The 24,418-nt window shown below is 35.2% G+C and overlaps 5 protein-coding genes across 7 annotated transcripts; 2 read left to right on the forward strand and 3 right to left on the reverse strand.

The window, feature by feature from the left end:
• LOC142545137 (F-box/LRR-repeat protein 15) lies at window positions 1–7,644 on the reverse strand. 3 transcript variants are annotated; one of them, XM_075652129.1, is made up of 18 exons: window positions 6,816–7,644; window positions 5,861–5,922; window positions 5,742–5,779; window positions 5,523–5,655; window positions 4,212–4,311; window positions 3,932–4,129; window positions 3,587–3,857; window positions 3,407–3,505; window positions 3,200–3,288; window positions 3,024–3,123; window positions 2,736–2,906; window positions 2,093–2,245; window positions 1,690–1,850; window positions 1,391–1,589; window positions 680–1,143; window positions 523–586; window positions 340–426; window positions 1–244 (listed from the first exon to the last, which is right to left on the reverse strand). In XM_075652129.1, exons 1-18 carry the CDS (start codon window positions 7,319–7,321, stop codon window positions 164–166), a joined length of 2,976 nt encoding a protein of 991 aa, XP_075508244.1. In that variant the 5' UTR covers window positions 7,322–7,644; the 3' UTR covers window positions 1–163. The 3 variants fall into 3 exon arrangements, with proteins under 3 accessions (XP_075508244.1, XP_075508243.1, XP_075508242.1); XM_075652128.1 differs by having other exon boundaries at window positions 5,742–5,922; window positions 6,816–7,342; window positions 7,459–7,643; XM_075652127.1 differs by having other exon boundaries at window positions 5,742–5,922.
• A 5,868-nt stretch (window positions 7,645–13,512) lies between these two features.
• Window positions 13,513–15,090, reverse strand: LOC142544514 (protein BIG GRAIN 1-like A). Its single transcript, XM_075651555.1, has one exon. The coding sequence runs from the start codon at window positions 14,955–14,957 to the stop codon at window positions 13,755–13,757; it is 1,203 nt and encodes a 400-aa protein (XP_075507670.1). The 5' UTR covers window positions 14,958–15,090; the 3' UTR covers window positions 13,513–13,754.
• Window positions 15,091–16,839: 1,749 nt separating this feature from the next.
• On the forward strand, window positions 16,840–19,063 carry LOC142544515 (uncharacterized). The gene is made up of 6 exons (XM_075651556.1): window positions 16,840–17,291; window positions 17,372–17,486; window positions 17,589–17,755; window positions 17,934–18,025; window positions 18,214–18,363; window positions 18,458–19,063. The coding sequence occupies exons 1-6, from the start codon at window positions 16,970–16,972 to the stop codon at window positions 18,596–18,598; spliced, it is 987 nt and encodes a 328-aa protein (XP_075507671.1). The 5' UTR covers window positions 16,840–16,969; the 3' UTR covers window positions 18,599–19,063.
• Window positions 19,064–19,410: 347 nt separating this feature from the next.
• On the forward strand, window positions 19,411–21,620 carry LOC142544516 (uncharacterized). Its single transcript, XM_075651557.1, has 4 exons — window positions 19,411–19,953; window positions 20,067–20,326; window positions 20,406–20,588; window positions 20,666–21,620. Exons 1-4 carry the CDS (start codon window positions 19,587–19,589, stop codon window positions 20,966–20,968), a joined length of 1,113 nt encoding a protein of 370 aa, XP_075507672.1. The 5' UTR covers window positions 19,411–19,586; the 3' UTR covers window positions 20,969–21,620.
• A 547-nt stretch (window positions 21,621–22,167) lies between these two features.
• On the reverse strand, window positions 22,168–23,854 carry LOC142545138 (uncharacterized). Its single transcript, XM_075652130.1, has one exon. The coding sequence runs from the start codon at window positions 23,307–23,309 to the stop codon at window positions 22,335–22,337; it is 975 nt and encodes a 324-aa protein (XP_075508245.1). The 5' UTR covers window positions 23,310–23,854; the 3' UTR covers window positions 22,168–22,334.
• Window positions 23,855–24,418: the final 564 nt, after the last annotated feature.

Below are 24,418 nucleotides of genomic sequence, written 5' to 3' on the forward strand. Positions count from 1 at the left end.
AAAGGAAATGTATCCAAGAAATTATGTTATCATAATCTTTTAACAATAGATTTCAAAATCTGATACTTCCATACAAGACTCGCGGAATTTATTTCACCGACACATACAACATTTGTTGACCAGAAATGCAGATAATGATCGAATGATGCTTTAAGATCTCTCATCACATCGTTGACAAGCTGCTGAAGATTCGTTTTAAACTAGGGCATGCCACACGAAATGTTCCCATGCTCGATGAAGATATCTGTCGAGCAAAAAAAAAAAATCACCAACATCTCAGAGTTAACTTGGAAATGGCAAATAACAATACCAAATGGATCCACAATGAAATTCTCTAACCTTAGAACAGAAGCGGACATCAAGTGTCTCCAGCATGATACACTGTGTTATTGCAACTTCAATAGCTTCCTCGTCGATATTACAAGACTGATTGATATTATATGCACAAAGCAAGCATAAACTTAGGTTTAATTGTATTTAGGTACATTTATCACAATAGTTGTAGAATCATATGAAATGTACCTGAAGAAATAGACTGGTTAATCGAGGACAGTCGAGCTTCAAAATTTCTAATGAGTTGCAATTGCTGAAAAAGAAACATGATGACAAAAATGATCAAACGAAGTGATAATGTCTTGGGGTTCAACATAGTGCAACAAGATAAAGTAGGATATACTACCTTAAGTTAAGAAAGAACAAATTGCAACATGACAAGTCAACTTCCTTCAAGTTTGACGACAAGGATAGGTTTAACAATGATAAATGGAAACATCCCGCTGCAGGAGGAATAACCACCTTTCTGATATTAGGACATCCAACACAATTGAGGTTCTGCAGTAGACGGTCCGCTTGGTCTTTTTGGAGGGGGCCCTTTTCTGAAGAAGAGTCAAACGACCAGTAGAAAGTGTTTACCGCAGATCTTTTATCACGGTGAAATTCCCAATCCAGATCATGCATATTGACACAACCATTCATGCTGATGTGTGTCAAATGCGTACAGCAAGCAAGCAGCTCCTCTATAGCTGACTGGCAGAGCGTTCCATAGGACAAGTCCAGTTCACAAAGAGCTGGTAGGGCGTTGCCTTTATAGAGAGGCTCCAGTGATGTGTTATCAAGATACTTGCATGCTTGCAATTTTAGAACCTACATAAAGCATGAACCAACAATACAAAGTATGTTCAGATACAATTCACGTGATTAACATATATACTCCCTCGGAAAATTGATAAAAACATCACAACACTCTAACTCTCTGCAAAAACAACCAAAGGGGTGAAAGAAAAAAAATAGCATACTCTCATCAGCACCATGACTAAGCATGGGGAGAAACTAAGCCGGGCCTTGCTTGGATAGTGAAAAATAGTAGAAATAATATGAAGAAAAATATCACCTTCAAATAGAAACAGGAGTCAAAAACAGGCTGCAAGTTAACCAAAAAAGTGTAGGATAAATCAAGATAGGTCAAGTTTGGAAGGCGGTGCAAGGATAACAGTCCATCAGGGCCAACAGAAGGACACGACATCAATATCAATGATTCAATGAGAGGACATGAAGATGCTGTAGCAGACAAGCAGTCATCCTCAAGTTGGCTGCACATGTCAGGCACAAAAAGAATCAGTCAGACACTTGAAGATCAAATTCAATGTTATGGTAAAAGTTGTTAGGCTGAACAAATACAAGTAGAATAACCTGCAGAAAGATGCATCCAAACATGTCAAAAGAGGGCAATTGATCAATGCCTCAGACAAAACACCACACCCCTTCAATTCAAGGGAAACCATATGTGTTGCTCCAATACAGAGTACATTCAATTTAGGACAAATGCCCAAATTCAGGGATCTAAGACCAACCTGTGAGAGAATCATGACAATCAAAAGCACGTTAAGCAAAATAAATCAAGCGAGGCTCTGTCCAGCAAGCAATTCAAACTGTTAGAGCTTAACAATCTGGAAAAAGATATAAAACACAAATAAAACTATTTCCCACATCAATTTTTTTCCAAGGAAATACACAGGATGCTTTCAGGCAGCAGTTAGTTAAAATGGACTTCAACCCCAATACAAAGGATAAAGTAAGGTAGATGGTCACTTACAGGTAAAAATGATGCGCTTTCAAGATGATCACAACCATCCAAAGAGACATGTTCAAGACAAGGGCATCTAAGTTCAAGAGAAGTTATTGAACGACAACCACCAAGCGAAAGACTGATTAAAGATGTACTGTAGAAACTCACAGCGGTCAAACTCTGCAAAGAGCGATGGTACAATTAGATATGACCATCATGTTTATAACATATACCTAATCAAACTACGAAAATAAAGTAACAGGACGGAGGAAATGTAACAGCTCACAATGTATACATCGGTAATCAGAAAAGGATGGAGAAAACTACAGAAAGACAATGAAATAAGATAAAATTTGAAAATAAAAGAAATTACACATTATAGCTAGGCACATATTCAAACACAGAAAGCTAGACAGCTAGTTTACCACACCCATATCAGGGGATTCAATGATAGACAATGCCCCATTGCTATGCACCACATTGTTAAACCAAACAAATTGTCAAAAGGTAAGAAGAAACCTATGACTATAAACTAAGGAGGTGTGATTAGCTTATTGTATATAAGGTTAGTGCTGATTATTGTTAAGTTTTACAAATATACAACTGCAAATATTTAATAAATGGAATATCAGAAATAAAAAAATAAAAAAGCAAATTTTCCATGACGAACCTCGCAGCTATCGAGAACTAATGATCTCAACACAGGGCAGCCTCCTCCGCTACTAAAAACTTTGCAAATGGAATTCGTCAAAGATTCACATTCAGTGAGGTCAACGTCTTGCAAGCATGGGCATTCCAGTACTAAACAAGTCAAGCTTTCTTGCTTTTGCAAAACTAATTTCTACAGGAATACATCAGGAAACTGTCATATATAGGTATTTAGTAACATATATTTAAGGACAAGACGCCTTGCACACATTTAAAAAGTTGTATCACAATTCATTAATATACCACATACTTTAAGGGCCTTCGAGGTAATGCTGATTCTCTGGAGAGAAGGACAATTAGAAACTGTAATGGATGACAGCACGCTGCTTCGCAGGCTTAAATCAACAAGTCTACAAGGAAGCAAGAAAATTTAATCTTTCAACAAAAAAAAGATATTCAGATTCAGAGTGCAAGAGTAGGGCATACTTGCGACAGTGTACAAGCCTTATGGTTTGCAACCGCAAAAGATCCAAAGACACTGATGTCAATAAACTGCAGTTATCAAGTTCAAGAACCTAAAATGGATACATAAATCCTATCAGAAGATATGATGCTATGTAACAAATTTAATCACAAAAATCATGGGGAAAAAAAAGAAATGCTGAACTGTGCAAGATAAGAGTTTAGTCAAACCTCTAGCATAGGACTACGAGATATAGCAGTCATCGAAGCTGATGTTACACCTTCACAGCTATGAAGCTTAAGAACTGTTAACATTGCCAGTCCTACAGACTTCCAGGGAGGATTACATGTTAGAGAACAAGTATATATACAAACAAACATAACATAACAAAATTTAAAAGGTTATATTACTTCTAAAGAGATGTTTGGGCAGTACGAAGCATCAAGAATGTGGAGATTCCCACAAGACGCAGCTATTGCTTGAATTGTCTCATCACTGACAGATGAACAATTAGACATATCTAGGGATTCCAAGAGTGGGCATGATGTTGCAGCAGAACGAATTGCAGCATCTGAGAGCTTGTGACAAGAAGCTATATCAAGCTGACGTAAAAGGGGGCAATTGAGAACAGCCTGTGGCATACTACTGCGTTTCAGAGACAATGTTTCGAGCTGCGGGCACCTGACAAGGAAACATGATTTATAATATAGAAACAAATAAATTAAAATATGCAACTAGTTTCACTGATTAACCACCTGATGGAAACACGAAGCACACGACATTTCACTATCTGAAGATCGAGCAATGTCTCATGATAAAGGGGTATTTCCTGAATACCATTACCCAAAGTAGTATCATTGACAGTTAAACTCCTCAACATGTGGCAATCTGTCAGGGCTTGGAAAAAAGTCTCGCCTAACTGGCCTTTACCCAGAGTTAATATCTCAAGATTCCTGAGCCACATAAATGATATCAGTAAACAGCATACAGGCCACAAAATTAAAAATTTATCCAACAAGATCAAATTGAAATGACCTTAATGCAGAGATTGCTTTCATTGCGAGTGAATGGATTGCAGGAGTACCATAAACATTGACTGCAGTAGCATTTGGATATCGTTGACACATCTTTTCAACTGAAACATCAAACTAGTCCAAGTCAATTTCCATTTGACATAAAAACTTAGACATGGAGGCATGTTATTTAGGGCGCAAGACTCACTAAAGCGCTAAGGTACCCTGGAGACTGAGACGCAAGGCGAAACGCACACTTTATCGAGGTAAAACGCATTTGACATAAATTTTAAAATTCAATATATATAAATTGATTTATACTATAATGTTATATAAATTAAATATTTTTCACAAAGACAACAAACATTATAAATTAAAATTCATTAATATATAATGTAACGTAGATAATAACCAGAAAAACAAATTTAATCATCTAAAATTCATTAATAAGTCGTCAATTCATAGTATATTAAGAAAAAAAATTCAAATATCTAAATCATCAAATTTCTCATCATTTTCCTCAACTATATCAACTTAATCTTCCAAAACAATTGTCAGTCATGAGTGTAGAAAAAATTAGAGTAAAAATTTGCATAAAAGATTACAATAACATCTAAATCATTAAATTTCTTTTTATCCTCCTCAACTATACCATCATCATCATCATAGGGGAAGATTTCAGTAAAAGTTTGCATAGAGAACTTCTGAACTTTCTGATAAAAATAATGCATAAATGAGTGATAGTAAAGTTTTTTATCATTAAATAGCTATGCGTTTTGCTAATCGAGCTTCAAAATTGATTGGACTCGAGTTAATTTTTATTTACCAACAAAATATCAGTTAACTTCTTTAAAACGCGCGTTTCTGCGCTTCTCAGATGCCTCCTGCCTAGGCAGAGGTGCACGCTTTAAGCGCGCTTGTTTCAAGTGGTGCACCTGGGTAAGAACTAATAACCCAGGCGATGGGTGCGCCTTGTTGTGCTTAGGCTTTTAACAACTAAGCATGGAGGTAATGACAAAGGAGAATCCATCAAGTATACAAGGATAATTCTTCCCCCACTTCAAATGATGTTAATTGTAGGTACAGTATGACATTTTTATCAAACAAAAAGAAATCATTACTATTCATGAGCATTAGTAAAAGCCGTTTCAGGTAATTGGGGTACTAGCCATCAATTTAGATTCACCCTCAATTTTAAAGCTACATCCAAATTCCAAAGAAGTTAATCTAACAGATTAAGAGTATCTATATCATGGGATCATTCAATACATTTATTTCTCAAAATGTTAAAGAATGTAGAAGAAATAAGAGAGCAATAATGGAATGAACTCACAATGTTGTGAAGATATGAACTGATTCTCAAAATTTAAATACCGCCAGAAATCTTCATGAGAACTTGCATCCCTCCACTGCCTACAAACCATTGCAGCTCGACAAAGATCAATTTGGTCCAAGAAAGAAAAGACCTAAAGCAAAACATTAAGACTTAAACGTCATCATTCAAAACAGCGGAAAATTAATGTAATTCCTCCGGGTCATTTGTAATACATACCATATGCAGCAAGTCATCAGTAAGATCCATTCGAACCTCTAAGTAAACCATTTTCAAGGGATCAAGATCATTTCTAGCATTGTCAGATGCAACACTTAAATCATACAAATTTTCCTCACCAATATCCTCATGCACAGGAGCAAGGTAATGCCTTTCGTTTCCAAAATTCGAGTCCCAATCCCTGCAAGACAAAAAATTATGCCAAGGCTAATTGTTAACATACATGTCACATAAAATGACTAATGTGATACATTTAAGGAGAACAGTGATAACGGAACATGATTTATTAGCCACTCTCATCGAGGTTCTAGGATAACAGTGCCAAATTGTGAAAAAGAAAGGAAAAAAGCAATCCGTGAACAATCAAAGAATATTCAAAAAACCAGAAAGTACATGATTCATGTAGCTCACACAGTTACGCCAATTTTTGGCAAGAAGATGTGATAATTCTGAAGAAATATGCACTTAGATGCCTGCATATTCAACACAGAACAATAGCCGCTTGTATCGCATAAATATTTAGAACTTACTGTCTCACAACTAGGTCGCAACAAGTTTACACAAAAAATACACAGCAAAAGATGTAGTCCCAGAAAATTGCGATAACAAATTTTAACAAGAAAAGGGTGTAAATGAGGATGCAATGTATAAGGACAGCCCGTGAGTATAAATCAGTGACATCTTATGAAGCAAGTGAAAACAATAAAGTGGCTTGGTCATGGTGATACCAAGAAGTCACAGTTCTCAAACCTAATACAGGACTAAGTAAGAGCAAACCAATGACATTCTCAATAATGTCGTCGCTGCTAAAGATTCAACTAAGCACATAAAAGATCTCAAAACCGAGTTATTTATTGTAAAACCTCTTTTAGTTAGGACAACAAATTTCATCAGTAGAGGGAGTTAAACAACTTAATATGAAATGGCCATAAAACTTTATTTTAAAAGAACGTATAATAAATTAGTAATTATCATGTGGAGACAACATTTTCAAAGGTGATCCGTATTGAAAAACACAGGCAAGCACACACGGGTGGAGAGAGAGAGAGAGAGAGAGAGAGAGAGAGGCCTTACAGAGCAAAAGAAAGACATTTTGGCCGTTTATTTGGCAAATCACGATCATGTTTCTCTCTACCCATATCCACAGCTGGAGATGATGAAGAAGAAGGCTCACCATTAAACCCTAATTTCAAATTAACGTCCACTTGACTCCCGCTGCCACCAGTAGCAGCATATCTAGAATCCATATCGTTCACCCACTGGAAAAAATCATCGCCTCTCTCAACGATATCATCATCATCGAGAGGTAACCTTCCATTATTCTCTCTTCCTATGGCATCCGTAACCCGTAAACCTAGCCCTAACCCCTCTCCCTCATCGCCATCGCCAACATTGCGTAAAGGAGGCCAAAACCCTAATTCAGAGTCATCATTCGACATTTGCTCGTCCCAGTTGTCCTTCAGTGGCCCTCTCCCCTTTTCAACACCAAAAGAGTATATTTTATCCGTAGCGTCATCAATGTTATTATCCTCGTCGTCTTCTACTCCAAAGCATTTAAAAGGAAAACACCAAATCTTCATACACCGACAAAAGAATCACTCCTGAAATTTTCACGAACTCAAGGTAACAATGTCCCCCAAAGAATACTACTTTAACAAAATAAAATCCCCAAAATTCGAAAACATAACACAAAGAAGAAAAATTAGAAATACTATGCCTTAATTTCTCCCAGTCCGTTCAAAATCGTCGCTTAAATAGAGAAACACGGTAGTAGGTATAGCCGATCGGGAGCATTATTAAGCCCTTGTTCTTGTAGAAAAGGTCGGCGGCAACGGGGATACTTGTCTCGCTTTCCTTTTTCAGTCGATCAATCTTCGCCTTCACTCGTTTTTTTTTTTATTTATTCAGAGGAAAAATCCAATATATAGATGTTAAAAAAAAAGGTATGGTAAATTTCTCGGTACGACATCGTCTAGAGAAAACAAATAAATCGGGCTATGATCTGGGTCATGTCAATTGGGCCCGTTCGATCAGGCCCTTTGCTGAAATAGAGAGTGTCTGCAGCAAAACACACGTTTTACAAATATATATATTTGTATTTCCCATAATATATTATTTTATTTTTTTAGGCCTATCGTGTGCGCTGTTTTAAAAAATAGTCATCTTCTGTGTATTTTAAAGGATAAAGGAGACACAGTGCTTCTATTAACCATGATTTTCTTTATCATATATTGCATAGTTTGGCATCGTTGTATAGGAATGTTGAGCTTCGTTAATCTTGTATCAATCGACGTTTGACTCAATAAAATATATCAGTATATAATTTTAAAATAAAATAAAAAATAATTATATCATCCTTATCTTTAAATTTATCATCTCATCTTATAACTCAAATGATGTCATTTATCGGATAATTTTTAATCTTCATCTATTCATGATGTCATTCTTTTCCAAAAAAATATATCATTTCTTTTGATGTAGTGTTCAAATGCTTGTAAATATATTATTGAAATATTTTTTTACCCGAAGACATAAAACTATGAAATGACTCATTTGCAACGGTCTCACGGATCTATAATTTGTGGGACGGATCGACTCAATCTATAAAAAAATAATACTTTTAATATAAAAAAATAATATTTGTCACTCAAATGAGCATACATCACAGAATATATTTTTAATATAAAAAATAATATTTTTTTACCTAAATCAACATATATCACACGACATTTCTACCAAGATATTTTACAATCAATAATAAAAAAGAAAATTCCTCAGGTTTTTAGGCATTATTACATCACGAAGCCCTTTCATCTTCCCACACGGTTGCCTTCCCTGAATCAAACGCTAATTCCATTTTACCACCATCATCATTCGTATTTCCCTCGGGTAACAAGCAACAAGTGTCGGCGTTGATGGAGCATTTCTATATGAACGCCCCGACTCCCCCACATTGTTGGCAAAACCGACAAGATCATTATGCCGTTAAACATCTGCCCTTTTGGTACATTTTCAGTCTTTTAGTTGAGCTAGCTAGCTAGTCCAGCTCTCAAACTTAATTCCTTCTTAAGTATGTGTGTAAACTTTCGGAAATTTTAGAAATAGCTTTTAAATCCAAGAACCATTGAGTTTTCATGAATATTTGTAGGGAACTTCTCACAGCAGAAACATATGGAAACAGCAGGGAAAGTGTAGACAGACCCGAATTCTTAATGGATTCATTCAACCATAAAGAAGATCCAACGACCTGTCTGGAGAGAAAATGCGAGCTGGAAGCAACGTACATCGAGCGCCTCGGTGCCGCCGAGTTCAACCAAACTGAAATCTGACCCGTTCCGATGGGTTTAGATCATGGATCCCAAGCTTCCATTAATAGTCAAGAAGCGTCGATAAAAAGTATTCTGCACGGACAAATTATTGATCCAATTGTCCAATTTTTCGAAGAATTGGTGAAACAAGTGATCATGGATCATAAAAAAAAAAAATTCACTGGAAGTTTACACAAGTGATTTTTTTTATTAAAAAAGATTGATATTCTAATAAAACCGTGGTTTTCATGTTTTGTAGGTATTTATTCTCTAGGTTAAAGAGACTGTATATTGAAATATATATACTGCAAAGTAGAGAGATGACGTGAGAGATCAAGGAAGAATGGAGAACATGTGTGTTGCTTTGGAAAAATCGAGTGATTAAGTCTCGTCGTATTTTGTTATGTTGTCGTAGAGTATTGAACACATTTGAAGACAACATTTAATTAAAGTGTTGCTAGTGAATTAATGTTTATTCAACTGAATTTGGTTTCACATAATTTGCATATATTGTGTTTGGTTACCCTAGTGATAGAAATTTAGGATACGATTTTCTCTCTTGATGTGTTAAAGAAATTAGCTTTTTGTTATTTACTAATATTCTTTTGATGTGTAGACGGACTATTTTCTAATGAATCTTTTGTGCTCATACGCTGCACAAGTGTGACACAAATCATAATTATTTGCATCTTGATTTATTTACACAGAATATATGGAAGTTCTATGGAAAAATCTCGCTTTACAAATTCTCCAAGCTACTTGTGTTTCTTATATATTTAATCATCCAAGATGACTCTTAAGGCGGCCTTGCTAGAAGTTGCGAATTGAGGGATAAAGGGTGCACGTGTACTTAGAAAGGCTAAGTTAGCGACAAGGTGTCTACTTCCAAAAATATGCTAATTTCTATCATGATTCAGAAATTTTAAGACTATGTTTGGTGCGTAGGATAGGATAGTTAATTGGATTGATAACAAAACTCAAGATAAAGAACGTTCCCACAAGAAATTCCCCATACCCCTGTAATGCTCGCCGCTCTTCAGCCCATCGGTATCACCCCAGCCCTGATCGACACACTCCTCACTTTTCTGAGCGTGTGTCCAGTATGACTGCCCGCACACCCTCAACATCGTGTTACCACAGTGCCATTACAATACATCGTCCACATCTACTCTGTCTCTTCTACGGTGGCGACCAATGGGTTTTCTCGCAATTGAGAATGAAGCTTGAAGACATATATTTTTTTTATTAAATATTGCATGTCTCCTTTCTCTGCCTTTGTATTCACTAGTCATACGCTCCCATTATTTATCTATCAAATTTTTTTAGTTTATTTCAATCTTTGGAAGTTAATTGGTAACCAAGTTAGACTACGTACTTCTGTGTTATACTTGCTGCATATTTGTGTGTATCTCAACTTTTATGTGAGATATTTAATTTGGTTTTCATGTTTATCAGTTTATTTTAAAATCTGAAATCGTATTTTTTTTTTTCATGCTTTCTAAATTCTTGATTGATGATATTTCTACATATCGATTTCTTTGCCGATTTGAAACTCGTGGGCGTCCATATGTGTTTTAAAACTGATTAATTTTTTTTTTTAAAAAAATAATAATTTCAAACTTTTCAATGTATTCTTCTAAGTTCTTCATTTATGGTATTTCTACTTATTTAAAAATAATAAACTTTCTTATGTATTTCTATTTTTAAAGTTATCCATTGGTTGTACCTCTACATATTGCTTTTTTTGTATTATTTGAAATTGTTGGACATGGATATTTTTTTTAAAACAAATAATATTATTTTAAAATTAAACATAAAAATCAAACTTCTCGATGTATTTTTAAGTTCTTCATTTTTTGTATTTCTACCGATTTTTTATATAAAAAAAAATTAAATCAAAGTTTTTTATGTATTCCTGTTTTTAAAGTTCTGTATGGGTGATATTTCTACAGATTGTTTTTTATGCACGATTTGAAACTGATGTGCATGCAGGTATGTTTTCAAACTGAAAAAATCATTGAATTAAAAATACTGTTTAAAATTGATTTTATATACTATTTAAAACTGATGGGCATGCCGATGTTTTTACAAACTGCACGTGTTTTCAAATTGAAAAGTATGGAATCTTTTTCAAAAAATTGTAAAAGATCAAACTTTCTGATGCGTTCCAATTTTAAGTTCTTCATTGATGGAATTTCAAATTGCTTTTTTATTATTATTATTATTATTATTATTTGAAACTGATGGGCATGCTGATGTTTTCCAAACAAAAAATTTATTTGTGTGTGTGTGAATTTTTTGACAATGATGTTAATTCTATTATGATTTTGTTGATTAATATTAGTTGGATGAAATGAATAAAATTAATAGTATAAATTTGATATTTTTTTTTGTAGGATCGTGATGTTATCATAAATTATTTCTAATATTTTGTTAGTTCATTTATAATGTTAATTTGATTATTTTTATATTTAATTTATTTTTCCTTATTGTTCTAAAAAATTTAGTAAATATCCATATTTTACTCAAAATAATTCAAATTTGAGTATGATATATATGGATATACAATCCTCTTACAGTTACGGGTATATGCATGGATGAAATTGAAAATCCGATAGGGACATAGACGAATATATAAATGAGGATAAGAACATATGATATGAAATTATACCCAAACTCGATTTAATGTCACCCCTAATGTTTGCCATCAATTTCAAATAATACATATAAACAATTTGAAATCCCACCAAAGAAGAACTTAAAAAGTAAAAATCATAAGAAAATTTGATCTTTAACAATATTTTAAAAAAGATTCAATAATTTTCAATTTGAAAGCACATGCATACTCATCAGTTTCAAACCGTGTAAAAAAAACAATATGTAGAAGGCAAAAATTTGTGTGAGACGGTTTCACGAGTCGTATTTTATGAGGCGGATCTCTTATTTGAGTCATCAATGAAAAAGCATTACTATTTATGCTATATAATATTATTACTTTTTATTGTGAATATCGGTAGGGTTGATCCGTCTCACAGATAACGATTATTGAGACCATCTCACACAAGACTCTACGTAGAAATACAAAAAATCAAGAACTTAAAAATTATAAAACATCTGGAAGTTTGATTTTTAAACAGTTTATTTTTAATTCAATATTTTTTCGGTTTGAAAACACACATGCACGCCATTCAGCTTCAAATAGTATAAAGAAAACATGTAGAAATATTATTAATGAAGAAATTTTTAAAAAAAATGCATGGGAATGTTTTATTTTAATTTTTTAAATTTATTTAGAAATATCATCAATAATGAAGAGCTTAAAAGAGATGAATATATGGGAAAATTTGAAATAAATATTTTTTTTAAAATAATTATCAGTTTGAAAACACATCTACATGACCACCAGTTTCATATAGTGTTAAGATAGCAATCTGCATAAATTCCATCGATCAAGATCTTAAAAATTGGAACATATAGAATTTTTTTTTAATGTTCAATAATTTTTCGGTTTGAACACACATTTGCAAGCCCATCAGTTTGAAATAAATGGAACATAAAAGCAGAACACGTCATAAAGTTTGATTTTTAACATTTTTTTAAAAAAAAATCAATAATTTACAAGTTCGTAAACACTTCTAAATGTCCATTAGTTTTAAAGCAAAAATTTGTGTGAAAAGGTCTCACGAGTTATATTTTGTGAGACGGATATCTTATTTGTGTCATCCATAAAAAAAATATTATTTTTTATGCTAAGAGTCTTATTTTTTATTGTGAATATCGGTAGTATTGACCCGTCTTACAGATGTCGATTAGTGAGACCGTCTCACAAGAGACATATTCTTATTATAATAAATATTCTAATATTCAATATAAAATTACTAATACAAAGGGGCCTCTGTTCACATTCGATTTAAATGACCACACACGTGTTCACATTCGATTCAAATTACCACACACGTGTTTATTATCTTGTTATGTACTTACTATATTTTTTATATCCAAAGAAACCTTTTTAATTTATAATTTATCTTAAAAATATGTTCTAAAATTTCTTACCACCTCCGTTGTATTTGGTATAATATTTATGAGGGGAAAAAATTAACATTACAATTTTATAGAAAACAATAGGCCCTAAAACCCATAAAATGGTCCCAAAACATTACGATATTGATTTTATTTTTTTTAAAAAAAAATATTAAATCCAAATGATAAACGTGGCAGAAGACTGGTTTTAAATACAAATTTATCCATGTGAAGAATTTGACACGACACAAGAAAAAGTAGACAATGACACGGTTTACAAATGAAATTACTATTCCATTGGTTTATTAATTCAATTAAAAAAACATTGAAAATTTACAAACTCGATCACCAACTTTTCCCTATTCCCATGGGCATGCCCATTTTCTCTTCTTCTTTTTCAGTCTCTGTCTCTATTCCAAATCTTGCTTCTCCTTTTTGGCTTTTCCAACCATATCCAACATTTTATTATAATTTACCTAATTCACACGAGAATGACCAAACCATATTCAAACGAATTTTTTATACAAGAACCAACACTTGATCATCAACTAAACATCAATCTGGCAGACAGACACAACCAAATTTAATTGTGTCGTTTGTGGAAAAAAGAGCAAATCATACAAAAAGAAACTTGAGTAACTTACAAAAAGATAGAGAAGCTACTGGACAAAATATTTTGTTATTATGTAATCAAACCACTCCCAATAGCACGATTTGTACCATAATGAGTCGTTTCGTACATGGGAAGTTCTTCGCAAAATCTATTGTGTCCAAACAACAAGTGATCGAGTTCGAACAAGTCCGAACTCGAATCACTCATTGCATCATCCTCGTCATCTTCTTCTACTTTCCAATGCGAATCTTGTCTAAAAGCATCGGTCTTCTCATCATTTTGAGTATCCCCTTCTTCAACTTTCATATTCTTGACTCTTAGCCTCAGTTTCAAGTCATCCAATTGATTTGGTGCCGATGAATGCCTTCCACATCCTTTGGATTCTTCACCGATTATGCTCTTAGATCCACAAGGCATCGATCCTTCATTAAAAATAACGCTCACAGGATCAAATCTGACCGTTCTTTGAATAACGTTCCTCATAATTCTCTCCCTTTTCATACTCAAACACGACCGAGCCGAAGAACAATTTGACGATGTTTCCATGGATTTCAAATCTTGAACTTGAATTCTTTTGTTCGAATCGACATTTTTCAACTTCTTTTCGTTAGCATGATCGAAAAGGGAGTTGATAAAACTTGTTAGCTTCCCGCCAGGCGAAATGGGCTGCTTCAATTTTCTCAAACTGGCGTAAATCTTCAGAGCTCTTGACTTGGATTTAAACAAATTGTCATCCCCCATTTTGTAATCATCCAACTCTCGATCTTCTTTGTTTTTCCCTACGATTCGGACAAGTTTTGGCTTCACGACCGATGAAAAACAAGAAACTCTCGACTTGGTCGAGGAAATGGAGAACTCAGAGTCTGATGAAGAGGAAAGTGCACCAGAACTGTCTGAAGAACTCGAAATTGAACTGAAATACGACAAATCTTTGTCTTGAAATGACTTGTTTTCAGATTCTGCGACTAATGAATCCCTTCTTGCCAAAAGATTTTCATTTGCTTCTTTTAGCATCCATTTATCAACCAAACCAGGCCTTCTGAAACCAGCCATCTTCTCATCTTCTACACGGTGGCTGCTGCTATAATTACCAACCCCCCTGAAATTCACACGACCTTTCACAAATTTATTATTATCTCTGTAAAAAAAAGACTTCGAATCCTCTGTATTATCAGCATTTTCATCAATGGATCGGTAGATTTCATCAAGAAGGGTGGAGGAAAAAGATGGCTCGTTGTGGTGATTTTTTCTTGATTTTTCTCGGGCGTACATTTTATGAATCTGGATGAGGATTGTTGATTTCAAGTGAAAGGGTTCCTGAAAATCAATCGAAAGGGGTGAAGAAGATTTTATTTTATGATTAAAATGGATGAAGGGAAAGGAATAGGCAGAGTGTATTTACGAAGGAGTTGAGCACAGGTCTGCATGCGGCTAATAAGCCTAACTCCTACAATGGTCAAACGTAATTAAATGAGTTTTTATCGTAAATTTAGAATGCAAATCCATTATTTAGCTAGAAATATAAATAAAGTCTTTAAATGCTTGTTTTTGACCAATTCGAATTTTGAATTTTAAGAAGACCATATTTTATCATTTTCAATCCAATATTACAAAAGTATTTACTAATTTTCCCATACATATCCTACTAATCTGTACGTGTGTGACAATAAATACACAGCATTTGAAAATCTATCTAATTACCCAATTCAAAAGGGCATTCAAATATATTCTATTCTACTACATAAATGCGTGTAATATAATAATTTCAATTACATAAATATTAAAACCAAAATATTTGAAAAGAAAAAGGAGGTAAAATTCTACCATGATTGGTTGGTGTCAACTTTCCTAAAATATTTAAAGCCTTCAAATAAATCTACTAAAAGACGAGCAAGCAATCAATGCCAAATATAAATCCACACACAGACGTGTTTGTGTGTATATATATTAAGGATCATAATGAATTTTACTCCAAGTAAGGAACATTTATATATTATTTTTTAATTGAAAAAGAGAATTTATGAGCTTTTTTTTAGGTAAGTAGATAGCCACTGAAATAGAGGTGTGGCATCAAGAAGAGTTTCATGCTTTTTAAAACATAATCCTTTTTCGTTAAAAAAAATGAGGGAAGATAAACGACCTAAACACACCGATCGTAGTTTGGAAAAAGGTTATTATGTATTGTAAAATTATGAATAAAATAAAAGAGTATCATAAAAGTAAATTCATCTGCAATTTTTTTAGTTTCTCCCATGAAATTTAAGACTTAAATCATGCTCGCTCGTAACTTTTATTATTGGGTCATAATAAAAATATAGCACACGAATAAGTATTTTTGGAAGCAATTAATTAAAGATTGTATTAAATGAAAATGAAGATAAAAATTTACTTTTTTTTATAAACGAAACGAGCTAGGCGCTTGGCAGTTTCGCAATTCAAAATTTTAAACCGATTTTATTGAGGGGGCCCATAAATAAAATCGAAGATCCCATAAACTGAAACTTCATGAAATGTAAGAAAGTGTGACAGATAGATACATGGGAAAGCCTTTTACTTTAATCTCCAAAAAAACATATAAAAACAAAATAAAAATGGGTCGATCTTAATGGGTCGAATAACACACACACACACAGTGACAGAGAGACAGAGAGATATATAATAATAGAATAATATTTGTGTACTCATGCAGAGAGAATGTTGGAATGTGATACAGATCTTAATGCCAATTGTTAACTCCATACTGGTTATTAATTAATTTAATTGCAGCCCAGGAGCACGTACACCCACTGGCCGTCTCACGCTGATGTATCATATATAATTAATGACAGCTTCAAGGAAGAAGATTGGCCTGCCTTACCTTAGTCACACTTGGGAATTGACGTGGAAGATATAGTGATAGGCCAATTTTAGCAGTACGTACATCGAGGTCCCACGTCATCACTCGTATCCATATGCATGCATGCATTGCCTTTTTTTATTTTTTATTTTTTATTTTTTTCATTTTTATGGTTTGATCGATTATTATTACAATAATTACTAGTTTTATATAAAGAATTAAATAAAATCCCACTCTTATAAAAAATCGTTTTTTAGACTATCACTATGATATTTATTCCGTTTCAGGCCCTACAATACTTTTACAATTGGTTTGACGGTTATTCTTTTTCTCAAAGGCTTTTAACTGTTCTCCATTAATCATCCAAGTCTTCGTTTTTCCCAAACGCCAAATCTCCACGCCGGTGCTTGCTTCACTCCAGGCGTCCCGGAGAATTAACTCCCAACAAATGGCGGCAGACCAATCCGCTGTTAATTTTCCGTACAATAATGAAACCATTTACGACGCCATCTCGAGCGCAGAGCAAAATTTGCTCGTGTTTGATGAAAACTATGATGATCGTCTCTTTGATACGGTCCATATTGACAATGCCGTTCCATTTTCTGGGACGACGGGAATGTTTAATTTTCAGGAAAATAACAACGATCGAGATGGGATTCACTGCAATGATTTTAATCAGAATCCAATGCAGCTTTCCATTTGGCCACTCCCTCCATCTCCATACACTTGCACTTGTTGCCAAACACTTCGTGAATTTTTCCATACCAATGGTTCGTAAAATGTGATTTCATTATTGCCTTCTGCTTAATAGAAGAGAAGACATTCTGTAACTCCTTGTTTCTGCATGCAGGTACTCGGACATTGAAACTCGAGATTCATGGAAGATTAGGAATCATCAGCCATGCAATTCAGGAGAGATATGATATTGATGTATCTTCTCAAAATCACGAGTACCACATGTTTGAGTAAATTTTCGAGATCTGAATAATCATGAAACCTGGTCCCTTTATCCCGAATAATGAATCTTTCTTTTTACGGTTTGGTTTTATTTTCTGTTGCATTCTCAGTTTCTGCCATGAAAGCATCAGCAATGTCAAACATTTCTTAGTTCAGTACTGCGAGGACCGACAAAAAGAGGGCTATATTTTGTTGCTAGATCCACTATCTAACTTTTACGACGCATTGTGCATTGGACTTGATGGAATTGGCGGTCAAAATGTTGACATTGTTCGAGGTTTCAAACAACAAATACCCATATTATTTCTGATACTCAAGGCCGTTTTTTTTTCCTCAAACATACATCTGTGTGGAATTTGAAGTATTATTTAATTATGTAGGCCGAGGCTGAAACCTGAGAGAAATCTTGTTCCTGAGACGATTTAGTAACATTAGAATCTTTGCTTTTGTTGCAGGGAATACGCATCGGAACCAAAAAGATGGTTTGGACCAACCAGTGGATGAGGGAAATGGAGCAAAATTAACTAAGAGCTACATTGCTTCACAGGTTAGAAGAAAATTTCCACGAAAGAACGCATCTTTCAGCTTTGAAATTGAAACCTCGACTATAATTTCATCTGCTCTCTTATTCTTTTCACCTGTCAAATTCCATGACCAGATATTTTATTCGTTTTGTCACAATTTACCGTTTTAATTTTCTTTTGCCCATGATTGTGCTGATAATGTGTAGAGCAGAGGGAAAAGACAGGAAAGATGAAACTTCGAGACTTGACAGGGTATTTCCATCTTCCAATTAGTGCTGCGTCTAAGGAAATGAATATATGCCCGACTGCACTAAAGAATATATGCCGTAAAGAAGGCTTGCTAAGGTGGCCTCACAGGAAGGTGCATCCTTCATTGCATCTTATTCACTCTACAGTTCGTATGTTAAATGTCCAGCTTTTTTCAAAGTAGTATCTTTTTTGGGAAAATGTTGCAGATAAAGAGTATCAAGAGGCAGATATCGGAGAAGAAAAGGAGTTTGAATTCGAATAATGCATGCGAAAGGGCACGGGTTTTGACACAGATACACGAGCTTGAACAAAGTCTTGCCGATATATGTGGAGAAAATGTGGGCTGAAAGTTTTCTGGGCATGGTCAATGTGTTGACCTGATATTTTTCCCATACGATAAATATTATTAAGCAATTTTTTAGTAACATAGAAGAGAGATGAGATTAGAGTTTTTTTACCTTTTTTTCAGGGAGAGACCGTTTAGTTTATCAGACTATCTTTTTTTTTTTTTTTTTTTACTAACCTCCAATCAATTTTTTGAGGGATGTGATGAATATTTAGTGAATCAAAGCATGTTTACTCTCACTTTCTGGGAAACTACGTTAAGGAAAGTTTCAGGGATATGATCTTAATTCACTGGAATCAAAATATCCGCAACATCGACGTCTTCTTTACGGAACATATCAAGCAAACCCGTGATTCAGAAAGTAAAATTGTTGGTCGTCTGCCCTATTATTTTGATTTTTGGAGGCAGAGATTTGGGTCAACTTTTCCGATTTTGACAAAAGTTATTGGCTTAGAGTGCGATTGGATGTAGAAACATATATATATATATATATATATATATATATATTCAGGGATTTGGATCATCTACGGTGGCTGAAAATACAGCATCGTTCTTTTTACACGAGATATCAACTGATTATTTTTTCATCTGACAAATTTTTAAATTTATCTGAAATTGTGTGAGATCCATCAGATGATGGACTGATCATCTCATATAAAAAGTACTCTAACTTCAGATATTGTGTTTCAACCACAGCTGAAGGATCCAAATCCACGGTGAATAGCAATTTTATGTTATGTCCACGTCAACTTGGTTTTAATAATATATTGCCTCGCATTGTAAACCTAGTATTTAGTGACAACTTAGGAAACAGACCGAGATAAAACATAGTATCACACGCAGACACGGTTAAAGAAGATCTTTGCGATTATCCAATCGTTGAGAACTAAGAAATCCCTCTCTAGTAATCGCCGAAGCACCTCAAATACATAAGAAACCGATCAGCCTGAACATAGGAACGATCCTATTTTTCCTGAACAAAAGAGAATATGGGGCCTCTGCAGACAGTAGTCTGTGTAAAACAAGTGAAGCAAGAGTCAGTAGAAGAATGGGATGAAACCATGCCATTGCCTGGTGACATTATCGAAGGGGTAGCAGAAGATTGTGCTGATGAATCGTTCATATATGCAAAAATAAGGTCAGAATTTAACTCTGTTCTTGGTAAAATAAACCGAGGGGGCGAATACGTGTGGTTAAAGGTGAGACGGGGGGAAAGCACGTTGAAACTACAGGCATGTGTTGTGCAGGATCGAGATATGAAGCTTCAGAAGAAGTTTACCGTCAGAGCAGCTTCTGATGAAAGACATATCGCGGTTCTTGCAGACATGACTTACGAAAAATGTTTTCAACTCCAAGGTAGATTCTCTCTTTTTTTTTTTCTCTTTGATTGTTTGTATGAGTTTAGATTTTTACAAATAACACAATATTTTGATCAATATTGACGGAACTGTTATATATTGATGCCATAGAGATGAGCAGAAGAGTTGTGAATTTGGACTTTAAGGGATTTCAACGGAAGGGGATGAGATACGACTGGAAATCGAAGGTGGGAATATATCTGCCTGATCGAAGGTGTACTGTCGTTAGCTCGATTCTCTTTACACCGCTGAGACACGAATGCGGAATCGAAGCCCCCACGGTCAGGGCTATGGCCTGGTTTTCTGCTGCGGTGTCTTCCGGGATCCCTCTAGTTTTCCTGAACATCCAAACCGAACAAATCATCACTTCGGTATGTCTCGTTCTTCTTTATCCACTGCAAATCAATATATCCTATCGACTTTAAGTTTGATTAAAACTCCTTTTTAAAGGAGAACAAACCGGTGAAAGGCAAGGAGTTGACTCACGGGAGACAACAAATCATCAATACCACAGTAAACATATTGCAAGGTATCCGACTCTGGTTTCTCCCTGGTGTGTCAGAGGTTTCGCTTGTACTAATCCCAGAACCTGGAGAAACCCGATTCGGAATGGACATGAAACGAACCGAAGAGGTTGATTCGTCTAGAACCTCGTGAAATGAAATGTTCTTTATCATTTGAATGTGATTTACAAAATGTCTGTATAACAGGGATTCATCTGCCTTTCCTCTGTAACAAATGGGACAGCAGCGGAACGAGCAGGCATGCAACACTTACTCGAACAAGCAAACAGAACAAATCACTTGCTCGTGATTTCAAGGTTACAAGGGAAGAGTTTGATGCCTTCAACAGTTGATTTGGAGGGCTATATACACTGTTGTGACAATGCCGAAATCAAGCAAACAATAGTTTTGGCAATGGAAAACGCCGAAACCATTCAGCTTCATCTTATGTCGTGGCCTAATCAGACCCCAAGGGAACTTGGTGCTGCAACTCTTCGGCCTCCTAACTAGCACCGCCTGAAACTTTGAAACATTCGTGACGTTTGGCTACATTTTTTATTTTTATGTGGAATAAACAAGTTCTTTGGATTCGATTAGTGTAAATTGAGAGAGTGGTCCCTGGACGCCAAGGGATGTGAAACATTGGCCAGTGTCTGGTCTCATAATTACTTCAACTTCTTGGCAGTTTGATTCATTAGCATCAGATTTCTTGGCTGCACTATTTTCCTCATTTGCGTGAAAAAACAATATCTAACCGTCCACTCTCTACTATGTTAATACCGAGTTTCTCAAATCAATAGATGATGGATTTCGTTTTTCTAAATCAACATTTGAAGATCGACGCGGGTATAGAGCGTGAACTTCTAAGTTCAGAAGAATTTTCCCCCTTTTGTGAGACATACGGCTCAAAGACATCACAATAATGGATTTATGAAAGAAAAGAAAGAAAGAAAAAATAAAGAAAAGTGGTACTGATTCAGGCATGGACAATATAAAGCACTCTTCCTTGGTAGGAAGAGTTGTTTATTGAAGGGAGGTTTGACTCCCCGAGTCACATGTGACGCTGCAATCAACTCGAATATGGCCAAGAATCCGGTGGCCCCTTACAATAACGACACTCGGATATCTGCGTATTAGCACATGAATATCAAACCAAAAACCAATTGTTTGTCTTTTAATCTCTCATACTTGTGTCTTAAACATTATGTTTTAAATAAGAAATTCAGATTATTTTTGGTGTTTTCATTGTAAACAAATCAAAATTATACAATTAATTCCCCCATCTCCTTCAAAATTTCGAGGCTTTAAGAATTATTCTACAAGTCTTATTTGTCATCCGATCAAACTTCAGTTTTACATTTGTATGTGTGTCGTATACAAACGTAAAAAGACTCTGCCATAAGCGGAAATCAAGAATGTGGTTATTTTAGAAAATCTATGTTCGACAGCACTGAAACAATCAGTGTTTCGCCCTAAATCCCACTTAATAATGTAATAACAGTAACAGCATGGACTTCAAAGAGATTCTTGAAAAATCTTGATATTGGATTTACTATCTATGTTCCACTAACAAACCGAGCGTCATAAAGTGGGAGTAAACCACATCAAGATCTCAAACCCTATGAGTTTGAAAACCTAAAATTTCTTAAACATAAGAACAAATTTATTATAAATCCTGATTATAGCAGAATGCGCGATAATAAGAGGCATAAAGAAATCAACATGCATTTCTACATTTTATACAGAATTTACATTGGAGATACTATGAGGCAGCAAAGTTAAAACTACCTAAACCCAGGGGTCGAAAATACACAAAACATTTCTTTACCCCTTTCTTCCTCGTCCTCTTCACAAAGTTTCACTGCACTCAAACACACTAAGCGAAGTTCTCTTGAGTTTTGGTTGAAAGCCGCTTAAGAAACTCATAGGTCGTGATCATGGTCATGGCAGACATTGACATAGAGGCCCATCTAGGTCCCAACCCTCTGTAACAAGCACCTAATCCACCTTCCCTCACTAAGTTCTTCACGGTTTGTAAAATTGTTGGTGACCTACCACGCACGCTTTCTTCGCTATCCAAAACCTGCAACCGAGTCTTGATTGTATCGAGTGGCATTGTCACCAACGCCGATACTCCACTTGCCATTGCAGCACTCAGGCCCTGAACTGCCAGTACAGTTTTTCCATCCGGCCTATAACCACTGCCACCATTTTCATTCTCGTCTTTCTTACAGAAATAACAACTGACACCACCCCAAATCATCCTATGTGCTATAGAGTAAGAAGCCCACCATGCTGCATTGGAGGGTGCATAAGTCAATATAGATATCCCAAATCCCCTATATAACCCCCTTGGTCCATCCATATGAATGATCTTACTAAACGCATCGATCCCACTGCTGTATTTTTTCAAGCCCGCCATGCAGGGGCTTGTGTTACAACCACCGCCTTGAACCATCAGTCTCTGGCTCACAACATCAACTGGTGTCCAAACTAATTGTGCAGCCATTGCAGCTGTTAGGCCAGCAGCAGCATTAGCAATAGCCGAGGCCCCGGCCTCAGAAAATCCTAACTGACCACTTGCTATGTACCCAACATTACTCTTAGTCACTTCAAGCGCACCCATATACAGCGCTCGCGCAGGGATAGTTCCCATTATGGAAGTCCCAAAACCCCGATAAAATCCCCTGAAACCCTCGCTCCTCATGATGGAACCCGCCATTTTGAAACAAGATATCTCATTCAACATCACTTGCTGCAGCGTTTTCAACATAACGACAGGATAAAGAGTGCCTGAAACACCCGAAAATAGAGCAGCCCCAAGGAAGAAAAACTTGGATTTATCAAGCATCTCCCAATCTATATCAGCAGGAAGATGGATTTCCGATGCAGAATCATCCTCCTCAGCACTTAAACTAACCTTCGCCACTTTTAGTTTCTTTATAAGAACACACTCAAACACACTCAAAATTTCCCTAAAAATAGAAAAACTATATCTTAGCTTCTAGCATAAAAAAAAAACCCAGATTTATCTATTTATTTACACGAATAAAAAACGCGAAAAACAATCTAGAATCTCGCAAAAACGTTAAACAAAACGAGCCCTACTCGTATTTTATAGAAGATTGAAATGGGTCGAGCTTAAAACACACTAGAACCAACTCCGTAACATATTGCAAAACAAGCTATTTTTTGCGCTTACGCAAACAGATAAGGGAGCGAAAGTGAGTGAGCACAAAAAAGATCCAGCATTTCGTCAACAGAAATTCCCAGCTGATCATCTGGATTAGAACTAGAAGATCTGATTCAAAAAAAACAGGGAAGATTTCTTGACATGTAGCTGATAGGAAGAGAGAAGGGTTGGAGCAACTGCGTTAGTGCTCAAGGGGTATTAATCCTAAATGGATTTTGGGCGAGGGTTATTCGGATCAGAAGGAGATGGACACGTGTCGGTTCATATCTCGATATATTCTCTTCTTTCTCCTATTCATAAATTTTTGGGTCCCGGAAAAGTGAAAAATGGCATGATAACGAATTGATGCGTACATACATGTTACTCAACACTATAATTGATTAGTAGAATGAAAAAAATTTGGGAATGAATTTGTTACAAAACTTGCAAGCCCCTAGCTTTAGGATATGTTCGTCCTATATTTTATGAGGTTCTGCTAGGACTTGACAGACTTTATTTTTAAAACCAATTTCAAGCGGACACTGCATTTTTGGTTGAACCTTATTCTGTTGTTGTAATTGTTTCAAGCATTGTGTAAATCGTCTGCTGCTAGTTTGAATCATGCATTGCCCGTGAGCAATATAACTGGTCTTTCATTAATATTTTTCGTGTTCCGTGTTTAGTTTTTCATACCCGGGCCATTTCATGATTATTATCAGATTGCAAATCTTTCAAGGAAAAATTGAAGAAATCTCAGGCATCGACATCAGTTATTTAATAAGCACTAA

This window comes from Primulina tabacum, chromosome 5 (assembly GCF_025594145.1).
Source record: "Primulina tabacum isolate GXHZ01 chromosome 5, ASM2559414v2, whole genome shotgun sequence".
Lineage (NCBI taxonomy): Eukaryota > Viridiplantae > Streptophyta > Magnoliopsida > Lamiales > Gesneriaceae > Primulina > Primulina tabacum.

Bases quoted from the DNA above. Each gene is read 5' to 3' on its own strand.
- LOC142544514 (XM_075651555.1), bottom strand. From the start codon at position 14,957: ATGTACGCCCGAGAAAAATCAAGAAAAAATCACCACAACGAGCCATCT.
- LOC142545137 (XM_075652127.1), bottom strand. From the start codon at position 7,321: ATGAAGATTTGGTGTTTTCCTTTTAAATGCTTTGGAGTAGAAGACGAC. The intron at 5,656-5,741 runs GTATGTATTACA...GTTTTGCTTTAG, and splicing joins CTGATGACTTGCTGCATATG to GTCTTTTCTTTCTTGGACCA. The intron at 2,246-2,735 runs GTTCGTCATGGA...CGCTCTTTGCAG, and splicing joins TAGTTCTCGATAGCTGCGAG to AGTTTGACCGCTGTGAGTTT.
- LOC142545138 (XM_075652130.1), bottom strand. From the start codon at position 23,309: ATGCTTGATAAATCCAAGTTTTTCTTCCTTGGGGCTGCTCTATTTTCG.
- LOC142544516 (XM_075651557.1), top strand. From the start codon at position 19,587: ATGGGGCCTCTGCAGACAGTAGTCTGTGTAAAACAAGTGAAGCAAGAG. The intron at 19,954-20,066 runs GTAGATTCTCTC...TTGATGCCATAG, and splicing joins AAAATGTTTTCAACTCCAAG to AGATGAGCAGAAGAGTTGTG. The intron at 20,327-20,405 runs GTATGTCTCGTT...TCCTTTTTAAAG, and splicing joins CCGAACAAATCATCACTTCG to GAGAACAAACCGGTGAAAGG.
- LOC142544515 (XM_075651556.1), top strand. From the start codon at position 16,970: ATGGCGGCAGACCAATCCGCTGTTAATTTTCCGTACAATAATGAAACC. The intron at 17,292-17,371 runs GTTCGTAAAATG...TTCTGCATGCAG, and splicing joins TGAATTTTTCCATACCAATG to GTACTCGGACATTGAAACTC. The intron at 18,364-18,457 runs GTGCATCCTTCA...AAAATGTTGCAG, and splicing joins TAAGGTGGCCTCACAGGAAG to ATAAAGAGTATCAAGAGGCA.